Source organism: Oryctolagus cuniculus, chromosome 18 (assembly GCF_964237555.1).
Source record: "Oryctolagus cuniculus chromosome 18, mOryCun1.1, whole genome shotgun sequence".
NCBI lineage: Eukaryota > Metazoa > Chordata > Mammalia > Lagomorpha > Leporidae > Oryctolagus > Oryctolagus cuniculus.
Genome location: NC_091449.1, coordinates 13,341,731 through 13,353,983, shown reverse-complemented (window position 1 = coordinate 13,353,983; position 12,253 = coordinate 13,341,731). Strand labels below are relative to the sequence as shown.

The 12,253-nt window shown below is 56.6% G+C and overlaps 2 protein-coding genes across 13 annotated transcripts in view; both read left to right on the top strand.

Annotated features, from left to right (window-relative positions):
- AXL (AXL receptor tyrosine kinase) overlaps positions 1-4,166 on the top strand; it is a 28,993-nt gene extending 24,827 nt beyond the window's left edge. For both annotated transcript variants that reach the window (XM_051836360.2, XM_008249707.4), the window contains one exon: positions 2,473-4,166. In XM_051836360.2, coding sequence (XP_051692320.2) covers positions 2,473-2,824 — 352 coding nt within the window. In that variant the 3' untranslated portion in view covers positions 2,825-4,166. The remainder of the gene's footprint in view (positions 1-2,472) is intronic.
- Positions 4,167-4,273: 107 nt separating this feature from the next.
- The window catches only part of HNRNPUL1 (heterogeneous nuclear ribonucleoprotein U like 1), a 36,831-nt gene continuing 28,851 nt past the window's right edge, over positions 4,274-12,253 (top strand). For 2 of the 11 annotated variants that reach the window (XM_070062175.1, XM_070062171.1), the window contains exons 1-2: positions 4,559-4,702; positions 10,492-10,617. In XM_070062175.1, coding sequence (XP_069918276.1) covers positions 10,497-10,617 — 121 coding nt within the window. In that variant the 5' untranslated portion in view covers positions 4,559-4,702; positions 10,492-10,496. Of the gene's footprint in view, positions 4,410-4,558; positions 4,703-5,851; positions 6,724-6,748; positions 6,962-10,491; positions 10,618-12,253 lie in introns of those variants that run through there. The other 9 variants (XM_070062172.1, XM_070062168.1, XM_070062167.1 and 6 more) reach the window with 8 other exon arrangements.

Genomic DNA, 12,253 nt, shown 5'->3' with positions numbered 1-12,253 from the left:
CTTAGGGCTCCTCTGAGATCTTGCAGTCTCCTTGAGGACGTGCCCATCAATCTTGGCGGTATTACGGCGTGCAGTGAGGCATGACAGTTAGCCAGCACTCTGAGGGTAAACAGAGGAAATTGCTTGGGTCCAGAGGAGACAGCCTGGGGCTTCAGACTTGCCAGGTCCTCCTTGGGTGCTCCCAAAGCCAAAGGGAGTGAGAATAATAGCTACTCATTTTCTAGAACTTACTAGCAGGCACCGTTTTAGGTGCTTTGTGTGTATTAAATCATCTAACCCTCACCACAGCTATGTGAGGGAGATAATTTTTGTTTCCATTTTGCTGGTGAGAAAACCAAGGCCTAAGGTTGCACAGTTGGTGCATTAATAACTTATACCCCCAATTCTCATAGCCTTTGTTTAAAAATGAACAGGTTTATTTATTTGAAAGAGCTACAGAGAGAGGGGAGGAGATCTTCCATCCAGTGGTTCACCCCCCAGGTGGCTGCCATGGCCAGGGCTGGCCAGGCTGAAGCCAGGAGTCAAGAACTACTGGATGGCAGGGGCCCAAGCACTGGGGTCGTCTTTCTGCTTTTTCTAGGCCATTAGCAGGGAGCTGGATCAGAAGTGGAGCAGCTGGGACTTAAACTGACACAACTGTATGGGATGCTGGTGTCACAGGCGGCAGCTTTACCCACTACTGCACAAGGCCAGCCCCACATAGCCTGTTCTTGTTTGTTGGTTGATTTTTTTTTTTTTTTTTTTTTGACAGGCAGAGTGGACAATGAGAGAGAGAGACAGAGAGAAAGGTCTTCCTTTGCCGTTGGTTCACCCTCCAATGGCCGCCGCGGCCGGCGCGCTGCGGCCGGCGCACCGCGCTGATCCGATGGCAGGAGCCAGGAGCCAGGTGCTTTTCCTGGTCTCCCATGGGGTGCAGGGCCCAAGCACCTGGGCCATCCTCCACTGCACTCCCTGGCCACAGCAGAGGGCTGGCCTGGAAGAGGGGCAACCGGGACAGAATCCGGCGCCCCAACCGGGACTAGAACCCGGTGTGCCGGCGCCGCTAGGCGGAGGATTAGCCTAGTGAGCCGCGGCGCCGGCCTGTTGGTTGGTTTTTTAAGGTTTATCTTATTGAGGCTGGTGCTGTGGCATAGCTGGTAAAGCTGCCGCCTGCAGTGCTGACATCCAGTATAGGCACTGGTTTGAGTCCCAGCTGCTCTACTTCTGATCCAGCTCCTGCTGATGTGTCTGGAAAAGCAGTAGAAGATGGCTCAAGTCCTTGGGCCTCTGCACCCATGTGGGAGACCCAGAAGAAGCTACAGGCTCCTGGCTTTGGATTGGTCCCACTCTGGCCATTGGGGCCATCTGGGGAGTGAACCAGTAGATGGAAGACCTCTCTCTCTCTCTCTATGCCTCTTTGACTTTCAAATAAATAAATAAAATTTTTTTTATTTATTTGAAAGTCAAGAGTTACAGAAAAAAAGAGAGGGAAAGATCTCTCATGATGGTTCATTCCCAAATGGCCACAATGACCACAGCTGGGCCAGACTAAAGCCAGGAGCCTAGAACTCCATCCGGGTCTCCCATGTGGGTGCAGGGACCCAAGCACTTGATCCATCCTCCGCTGCTTTCCCAGGCACATTAGCAGGGAGCTGGATCAGAAGTGGAACAGCCAGGACTTGAACCGGCCCATCTAATAGGCTTAAAATAACAAACTTGGTAGAATTTTTGAAGGTCCGGAGTCTGAGGACAGTTTAACAGGGTGATTCTGGCTCCCAGTCTCTAAGGGGGTTACACTCAAGATGTCAGCTGGGGCTGCCAAGGTCACTTTCTAATTGGCTCCCTCACAGGGCTGAGGCCGGAGGCCCCGATCCTAGCCACAAGGACCCCTCCCTAGCACTGGGACGGTGACTCCAGGGCAAGTGCAGGCAGGAAGCCACAGTGCCTGTGTGAGCTGGTCTCGGAAGTCACACACACTCTGGCTGCACACAGCGGGAGGAGACTTCCTGCCATCCTTTGAAAGGAGGCTTTATGGGCTTGTTTTAAACCAGCGCAGCCTCTAGGTGGCAGGGCCAGGCTCTGATGCCGGGGTCTCTTCTTGGAGGCTCACCTGGAAAGCTGTGCTGGAGCAGATCCTCACACCAGACAGGTGTCCCCAGGCCCGATCCTCACACCAGACAGGTGTCCCCAGGCCCGATCCTCACACCCAGACAGGTGTCCCCAGGCCCGATCCTCACACCAGACAGGTGTCCCCAGGCCCGATCCTCACACCAGACAGGTGTCCCCAGGCCCTTCCCACATCCCACCTCCAGGACGCCCTGCAGAAACTGCTGAGCATCTCCAAATCTCTGGAAGATCCCCCACATTGCTGTTTCCCCACAGCCCTTTGAAACGCCCCCAGTTCTCTGCATGTCATACAGTGTCCCCAGACTCCCAGAATGCCATCTGTCTGAGTCCCTGCTCAGTCTCTCACCCCTCACTTTGTTGCCCTAGGTATGCCCTGATGTCCCGGTGCTGGGAGCTGAACCCCCGAGACCGGCCAAGTTTTTCAGAGCTGCGGGAAGACCTGGAGAACACGCTGAAGGCCCTGCCCCCTGCCCAGGAGCCTGACGAAATCCTCTACGTCAACATGGACGAGGGCGGAGGTCATTCCGAGCCCCGTGGAGCTGCCGGAGGAGCAGAGCCGCACACCCAGCCCGACCCGAAGGACTCCTGCAGCTGCCTTACGGCCGCGGAGGTCCATCCTGCCGGACGCTACGTCCTCTGCCCTTCCACGGCTCCTGGCCCTGCTCTGCCTGCCGACAGGAGCTCCCAAGCACCCCCGGCACAGGAGGATGGAGTCTGAGATGACCCTCTACCCAGAACTTCCTCTCAGGATCCAAGCTAGGCACTGCCACTGGGGGAAGCCCCCTCCCCACTCTCCCACCCTAGGTTTCTCCCCACTGCAGCCCTGTCTTCCTGCCACCCCCCTCCATCCGGACAGACCCTTGCCTTCCCTGTACCACAGCACCCCCACCTGTAGGAGGAAGGGGTTCGACTGCAGTCTCTCAAGGTACTCCCAGGCCTTTGCATTCCGAGACTCGGGACTCTAAGGGTTAAGGAGTCTCGATGCCGAGGTTCTGGGTTTCAGAGATACTACGAGTTCTTGGTTCTAAGGACCTGAAATTCCAACGTCTCTAACTCAAAAGTGCTCAAGTTCTCAGCAAGGAAGTTCTAAGGCTGTGAGATTGTGTGGTTCTAGATTTTCTGGTTCTAAGATTCTTGATAAGACCCCAAGATTTTAGGTTCTAAAGCTCTAGATTTTGCTTTTCTAATGGTATGTATGTAAGAATGTAGATTCTGTAATTCTAGACATGGAGGTCCTAAGGCCTATATTTCTAAAAGCTGACATTCTAAGGCTCTCAGATCTAAATCCTTTAACCATAAGAGTCTGGACACGAAGGCTTCAAAACATTGTCTCCTCAAGGTTTGATATCCTAATGGACTCTGAGGTCATAGATGATCCAGGATTCTAGAATCTGCAACTCAGAAGTTCTAAGAGTCTAAAGATGGACGTTCTGTGGTCTCATGTCCTAAGATGTGACATCCTAAGACTTAGTCTCGGAATCTAAGATTCTAGATCATATGCTCCAGGAGTCTGGATGTTAATCCCTGAGATCCTGATGCCGGTCTAGCCTGTGTTTCAGGGCACTCTAGGGTCTGTTGGTCCAAGATTCTGCATGCAGGACTCTCACCGGTAGCCATGACTAACTAGACTCCAAAGTTCTAATCGTTCCTAACATTGGACACCTCCAGGTTCTATGTGCACTCTGCCTTCCTAGGATCATGTGAAGGACCCAAGAATCCACATTTGTAAATCTGAAGGTTCTAGGTACTGCAGTTAAAAGACTGCGTGTTCTCAGTTCTCAGGGTCCACAGCCTAGAGTATTAGGTACGATTCCAGGGTTCTAACCTGATAGGGTTCCTCTATGTGCCCCTCCCCTTCTTAGGCACTGCCTTCGCTTCCTCCTCCCCCCAAGCCTGTGCAATGCATTAGGGATGCCTCCTTCCCCACCACCCCGGGGGATGGGCGGCTCCCTACTTTTGGGTCATGCTGCCCCCATGAGCCAGTCCCTTATCGCCGGTGTACAAGTGTGGTCTCTGGTGCCTCCGGAGGAGCTGAGAGCACATAAAACTTCGTAATCTTCTTTGTGTCTCCTCTCATCTGCATTCAGCTGCGATGCGGCCCCTCTCCCCAGCCATTCAGTTTCTCTGTCAGTACCAGGAAGGGTGTGGTGGGGTCTACGAAAGTCTCCTCCCTAGAGAGGTCTAAATGAACACTGTACATCGAGGCCAAACACACACAATCAGGCAGACACCCAGCGGGAAGAGGAAGAAACTTGAGCAACAGATCCAAAGTGATAGAAATCCTGAGACACGGAGCAGAACAGGTACCCACAGTCCAGGAAGAGAAACGCGGGCACAGAACCCCTCCGGTAGTCCCGGGTCCACCAGGGGAGTCCGCTCGCTGCCCTGGGCGCGCAGTCCAGGGTGTGTCCGGGAGCGGACCGAGGAGCCCCTGGCAGCGCCCGGACGCCCCCCGGTGGCGGCTCCCGAGAAGCCGGGACGGTTCAATCCGGGCCACAAACTTTTTTAGAACAAATCGTTGTGCAAGGCTGGGAGGAGAGAGGAAGTCGGACGTGGGCGAGGGGCGGGGTGTCTGGACTGGAACCTCCGGGCCCACGTGAGTGTCTGTCCCGCCGCGGAGTGGGTGCTGCGTGTCCGGGTGGCTGCAGTGGCACTGTCCGCTGGGTCGGTGCGGTGTGGGGCCGCCCGGCCGCGCGGAGCTTCGCGGGCACACCTGCGCTGCCGGTGTGCTGCACCTGATCCGACCCGAGCCTGGGGGTGTATCTGCGCGGCGCGCGCCTTTGTCTGCTCCGCTGGAGTGTGGCGGGTGTGGGCCTTGCGTGCCTCGGCTGTGTGTCTGACTCCGGGTTTGTCCGTTTGAGTTAGAGGCGACAGGTGGCGCGGCGTTAGACGCCGGGGAACTCGGGCGTCCGTGTTTATTAGCGGGAGGCCCGATCCGCGTCTCTGAGCCCGTCGGCCAGGTGCCCCGGACAGCCATGCAGAGGGTCGGGGAGGGGACAGCCGCTCAGTGCGGGGCTCTACCCGGAGAGGGGCGGCTCCACGGCCTCCGCGAGGCTGCGGTCGCGGACAGAGGCCCCGCGAGGCGAGCTGGCCAGGGGATGGACACGCGGTTTCCTTGACAACTTTTCTCTCGTCGCTGGCCTAGCCTCTAGTATCAAACCTGCAGGACTCGCCAAAGTTCCGTTTTTCATTAAAAAAGTAATAATAAAACAGCCGAGTTCCAGATTATGAATAATATATCTGTTTAATATCTACTCCATATGCCTCCCTCTACGGCGAAATTTGTGAGGCAAGCCTCTGAAAAACGGCCAATCCTGTTAGCTTTTCCTCAAGCGACCCATCTCTACCGGCCCTCAGTGAGATGAGACAATAAATGCAATTGGTGGACAGATTGTTTTGAAACCGCCCTAACGGCAAGGGGCGGGTCCTTCGTGAATTTTTCTCTTTCCGGTTTCTTAAAGGCAACAGGAAGGAGGGGTTTCTACCGACCCTCGTTTTGATTGGTTCTAGTGACTTTACCCGCTCGTACTCCTCAAGGGGCGGGAGATGTAGACAAATCAGAATGTGTGTTGCAAAGACACTTAGCTCGATGAAAGGACTTCGCAGGAAAGGCGGGGGGGGGGGGGCGCTCATTTTGAGAGCCCAAGGTTGATTGGACTAAATCGTTACTCCCCTTTTCTCATTCGACCTTACAGCAGCGGGCGCGCGGGCGCCATCCAATCAGCTGGCGCTCCGCCTTCTGCCTTTTCCCGCCCTCCGCTTGGGCCGCGTCTTCGACGTAGGCCAACGCTTCCTCCCTGGCTGCTCGTAGGCCCTCTCACTGTCGTTATTTTGAAAACTGTGCTCTAACTGGCTGAGTCTCCGGGCCCGCGCCCGTTGCCCCCGCGCGCTGGCCAATTGACACCCGTGTTGCATCGTACGGCGCACTGGGAGGGGGAGGTGGCGGCGGCGGCGGCCATTTTGAGCCGCCGCCGCCATTGGAGTAGCCCCCCCCCCTTTCCCCCTTCGCCTCCTGACAGGAGAGGTTTAAGGGGGACAGAGCCCTGGGAGGCCGGGCCGGGCTCGGGGGCCGCCCCGGGGGCCCGGGCCATGGATGTACGCCGTCTGAAGGTGAACGAACTTCGCGAGGAGCTGCAGCGCCGCGGCCTGGACACTCGCGGCCTTAAGGCCGAGCTTGCTGACCGGCTGCAGGCTGCGCTGGAGGCCGAGGAGCCCGACGACGAGCGGGAGCTCGAGGCCGACGACGAACCGGGGCGACCTGGGCACAACAACGAGGAGGTCGAGACCGAGGGGGGCTCCGAGCTGGAGGGGACCGCGCAGCCACCGCCGCCCGGGCTGCAGCCGCACCCGGAGCCCGGCGGCTACTCGGGGCCGGACGGACATTGTGAGAGTGCGCGGGGCGGGGGCCGGGGAGCCTGGAGTCTGGGCCAAGATAGGGCTGTGGGACGCGGGAGTCCGGCGCCCGAGGTCGGGGACTTGCTGTGAGGATCGGGGGGTCCTGCGATCGGCCGCCGCGAAGGATCTGGGGACCGGGGCCTCGGGACGGCCGGCGGGTGGATTCTGGCATTCGGCGCGGGGGAGAAGCTGGGGGTGGGCGCTGTCGGTGTCGGAAAAGAGGTGGGTCCAGGGAATGGGGAGGGTTCTGGACCTTAGGGCTCGGAGACCGGAAACCGTGGTTTTTGGAACCGAACGGAGTCGGAAGAAAAAGAGGTTTTCTATTTAGGGGCTTGGGGAGAGGCTTGGAAATGGTGATCCTGGGGTTTGCAGCAGGGTGGGCTGGGCGTTAGGAGCCGCGTTTCCAGCTTCGGGACGGAGAGGCCGGGGTCCTGGCCGGAGCGGCTGATAGGGTCCTGAGGTGGGTTGATGAGATGGAGGCACTGGTGTCTGTGCGGTGGACTGGGTGCTCTGGTGTTGGCCGGAGAGCCGTGAGGGGATGTGGGAGACCAGCTTGTTCCACGGGGGGACCCACCTCTCTTCCAGGCTGGGAGGCCAGCCGAGAGGCAGGCGCACCTTGGGCACTGGGTGCTGGGCGATCCGGGGACCTTGTGGTTGACTGCCAGAGGCGGCACCAGGAGCCTTGGTGTCCTGAAGCTCGTGGGGGCAGGAAAGATGCTTCCCTGGACAAAGGACCCGGGAGCCTGGGACTGGGCAAGCTCTCCGGGCCGGAACTCAGTGGCTGTGCTGAATGGTCCTGGTGAACGGGGCAGCCGGGATAGGACGGGCGCAGAGAGCAAGCTGGTAGTGCTTGAATTTGGTGAAGTAACCGAGGGACAGGGGATCCTTGTGTCCAGCACGGGAGTGTGTAGCTGTCTGGGAAGATGGGGGAGGGGGAGTGAGTGAGTAATGGAAGGAGAAGGCAAGCCTGTTGACTTGGTCCCCGGGGGCCTCGGGGTGTTGTTGGGGGGAGAGGTGGGGCTCAGCATCTCCCGGTGAGGGTTCCTTGGTCCCCAGAAGCAGTTACTTGCGTGCCCAGGGAGTATCTGCATCAGCCAATAGGAGTGAGTGTGGGAGTGGAGGGATTAGGGTAGGCCTGCAGCTGTTTGAGGAGCAGAGACCTGGCATGGCAGAGAGTGAGTCTGGAGTTAGCAGAGGGCGACTTTTTTTCAGCACTGGGACTGCAAAGATGGGAGGAAGAGAGGTTAAGGGGGAAGGACTGTGGTGTCCAGGGCTTCTGGGGGGTCTGTGGAAAGGGCACCCTGGGGCTGGGGGGAGAAGGTGAGAGGAGAAATGGGGCCATGGAGGAGACTTGGGGTTGGCACTGGGTCCTCGTTCACGAGAGATGTGGCAGCCTGCGTGTAAATTTGGAGTGGAGAACAGCCCAGTGACTGTCCAGGACCCAGGTGCTGGCAGCGTGCGTGGCGTGGCAGAGACCTGGGAAGGAAGAAGTGGCCCGGCGAGCTTGTCTGTAGAGTGGGAGCCCCCAGTGGGGCAGAGTTCCGGGAGAGCAGGGTGGTTGGATGCCTCGGCACGCAGCCTCTAGACTGTTTCAGGTTCGGCTCCGTGACTCGGGCAGGGTGCTTCATCTCCGTGCGTCTGGTTTCCTTGTGTGTAAAATGGGGTTACAGGGTTGTTAAGAATGAAGTCACGCGTGAAGGGCCTCTCCCCAGGTCCGCCTGCTGATGAGGAAAGCGGCGTTTAGGGGATGGAGAGGCACCCCAGCATCTTGGCTCCCTGGGCAGGCTGCTCCGGGCCCAGAGGGATGCTTAGAGAGGCTTGAGGCTCTGGGGCACACACTGCCTAGCGCCTGGAGGAAGCAGCTGGGCTGAGAGGACCTCACATCCCAGGGAAGATGACGTTCCCTCTCTTCCTCTCGCCCTGCCCTCTGCACCAGAGTCCTTTGAGTGCCCTCCACACCCCTGCGACCCTCCCTCAGCCTTGGTAAACAGACCTGTAAGGCACCACGTGACCTGAGACTTTTCTCCCTTTGGGCCGCACCAGGTTTGTGCCCAGATGTGTTTGTCCTCTGAGAAAGCATCCAGTCAGTCAACAAGTGGCAGGATAGGCTCTGCTTCCCCGTGGTTCTGCCTCACTGCTGCTGGCACAGCCGTGAGGAGGACTCGGGAGGCACCCAGCAGAGAGCGGCCCCTGGGGCCGAGAGCCGGTGAGCTGCTCGCTGGTGCTCACTCAGTCTCCAAAGCCCTCTCAGGTTTGCCTGCAAGGTTCTGCCCCTTGAGAGAGTGTCTGGGTTAGGGGGAAGGTCTGGTTTCAGTCCCACCTCTGAGCTTTCCTGTGCGGTATCCCAACCCCGGCAATATTCTCCATTCTCATCCCTGAATCTTCGTTCCTGTGACCTTGGAGCCAAACCTTGGCTGTTATTTCTCAGGTCCCTTTTCTTTTTTAGCTCCTGATATTTCTTGATAACCCTTTCTTTTTTTTCTTTTTCTTTTTTAATTTTTTTTTTTTTTTTTTTTTTTTTTTTTTTTTTTTGACAGGCAGAGTGGACAGTGAGAGAGACAGAGAGAAAGGTCTTCCTTTGCCATTGGTTCACCCTCCAATGGCTGCCGCGGCCGGCGTGCTGTGGCCAGCGCACCACGCTGATCCGATGGCAGGAGCCAGGTGCTTCTCCTGGTCTCCCATGGGGTGCAGGGCCCAAGCACTTGGGCCATCCTCCACTGCACTCCCTGGCCACAGCAGAGAGCTGGCCTGGAAGAGGGGAAACCGGGACAGAATCCGGCGCCCCAACCGGGACTAGAACCTGGTGTGCCGGCGCCGCAAGGCGGAGGATTAGCCTAGTGAGCCGCGGCGCCAGCCTCTTGATAACACTTAACACAATCATAGTTAAACTTCTGTGCATTTGTGTGTGTATGGTGTTTTGTTTTGTTTTGTTTTTAGATTTATTTATTTGAAAAGCTGCGTTAGAAGGAGAGAGAGCTTTCATTTGCTGGTTCACTTCCCAAATGACTGCAATGGCTGGGGCTGGGCCAGACCAAAGCCAGGAGCTTCTTCCTGGTCTCCCATGCAGGTGCAGGGGCCCAAGCACTTGGACCATCCATCCTCTGCTGCTTTCCCAGGCCATTAACAGGGAGCTGGATCGGAAGTGGAGCAGCCAGGATTCAAACTGGTGCCTGTATGGGATGCTGGCACTGCAGCCAGTGGCTTTAACCTGCTGAGCCACTGTTCTGGCCCCTGTGCGTTTGTTTAATATGCCTGTCTCCCTAAACTGCAAAGGCCTCCGTAGGGAGAGCTTATCCTAGGCTCTGGTGTGGAGCGCACACTCCAGGAATCGTTCCTAGCACGCTGCAGCCGCTCTCCTCTGCGCCTGCGGGAAACCTTCCTGAAACCCCTCCAGCCTGACTCCTGGTATTTCAGGACAGATCCCCAATGAGGCTGAGGGCTACTCTTAGGATTCCCGTTTTCTTCATAGCTCCTTCCCTTCTCCATTTTCCCATCCACTGAGATTGTCACCCTTGCCTCTGCAGGGCAGGGGTGGGAACAGTCAGAGCTGGGCAGAGGGCTGACTTGTGCCTGAGACAGTTTTCGATGTTGCACCCTGAAGGCTCTCCCTAAGCATCACACTGTCGTAGAGAACAGCTAGGCTGGTGGTTTCTTAAATTGTGCTCCATGGAGTCCCAGGTGTCTGGAGATTTACCCCGGCCCTGGGGTGGGAACTCAGGGAGGTCAAGGTGGACCCTTTCTCTGACCTTGCCGTTGCCTCACTTCATAGGAGTTGCACATCGGTCAGTTTGTACAGTTTCTGTACAAACCCAGTCACAGGTAGCGCCATCTTCCAAGGGGTGAGAGGGCCCCTCTTGCACATCTGCAGGTGTGTCACACGTTAGCCTCTGGCACCCTGACTGGCTCCAGTGGGGATGGCGTGTATGGCCAGGGTGCCCTCTGGAGCACCCATCTAACTGGCTTTCTCTTTTCTTTCTTTTTTGTCTTAAGATGTCATGGACAATATTACCAGGCAGAACCAGTTCTATGAGACCCAGGTCATCAAGCAAGAGCATGAGTCTGCCTATGAGAGGAGAGCACTAGACATGGAGCCGCAGCAGCAGTCCCATCGCCCAGGTGAGTGATGTGAGCGGCATCTTCTTGGATGGAAGCAGAATCTGCTTGGGCCCCTACCGCGTCTCTGGAACCTGTCTCCTCAGACTTTGTTAACCTGGCGCCCCTCACTCCAGCAGATTGGTGTTGTGTTATATTGCATTTTTTAAAGGGAAGACCCCAGCCCCACTTTCAAGTGTTGGGGCTGGTTCTTTGTCTCCATTTTCAGCTGTGAATACCAATACCATGGGCACTTTAGACCTGGAGGCCAGTGCTTGAGTCTTAGAATCTTCGTAAATGGAGGCCAGGAGGGCCTTCTGAATCAGTCTAGTGGTCCCCACGTTCTGGAGAATGTTGTTCCAGGGTGTGTTACTGCTCAGGAAAGGGTTCCTTAACCGTGTGGCTGGAAACGCGGCATAGGTTGGACCATGTTGTGGAGATTGGCAGTGCTCTTTAGAGCATCTAAGGCCCCGAGAAGTCCTGCATTGAAGCAAACCTGCTGTCCTGTTGTTTAAACTCAGGATTTCCCCAACCTGGAAATGTATCTTTGCAGAGCAGTTTCTTCTGGTGTTAATTTGGGAGATAGATACAATGAGGCTGTTTCCTCCTGGGTTTACAGAGTGGACAGTTGACTTGTGTAAGGGCAGAGCTCCGGCTCTAACCAGGGAAACTCCCCTGGGTCAGTGCTGTAGATTAATAAGCAGCGTTGGTCTTCATGGCGTATGTCTTACCGTTTCGAAGCCAGGGTCCCATTGCTGAGAAATGACAGGGCCAGGACTGACTCCAGTGTTTGCTCTTTCCCTGTGTTACGGCCCTGGTGCGTTTTCTCGGGGAGACCAGTTGATTCTGATTCCACTCTGGTTCACCCACAAAGTGAATTCCCCAGACATTTCTTGTGGCTGATTCAAGACTCCAGTGAATGTAGGTTAAACTGCAGATTTGTGTCAGGCTCTGAGACTGGAGGAATTGTCCGTCCACCGTCCAAGGGGAGTGTTTTATGTGCCGTTATCAACAGATTTTGATGGTGTCCCTGTGCACCAGCCCAGGGAACCTGAGGCCCTCTGCAGGGTGGCTCCCTGTGTCCTAGCTCTGCCCTCCAGGGCAACCTTCTTGACTTGCCCAGTAGACGTCTCTGGGAGATTGGGTCACATGCCAAAGCTAGGGAGTGATCCAGGGTGGTCTTGGACTGAAATGCGCAGGTGTGACTGCACCCAGCACTGGGCGGGTGCTGTGAGAGAGGGGTCTGGGGTGAGTCCACACTTGCTCTTGGTTGGATGCAGGTTTTTGGAGTGCCTGGGAATGGGACTTTCCTGTGACCTGCAGTACCCTGTCCGCATCTTGGCTTCCTGTGTGTGGTGTGACTTAATGAGGTGAACCCTAGCTATGGTGTAGCTCAACCGCAGATCCTCCCTTACGGGGTGACTCTGGGCTCTTAGAAGTCTTGGAGGACTCTTTTCCAATCACCACAGGCCAAGAGAGCTGCCAGCCTTCATGGGTCTCTGGCCTGTTAGCCAAAGGCAGCTTTTTCACCTTTGAATTAAAAAGACTGTCGTCATTTAGTGCTGAAGCCCCCTTCCCCGTGAAGCCTGAGCTGTGTGACTGCCAGCTGTACGGCCACATGCTCTCCTGTGTCCTGGCCCTGTTCTCCGCGCTCACCTTC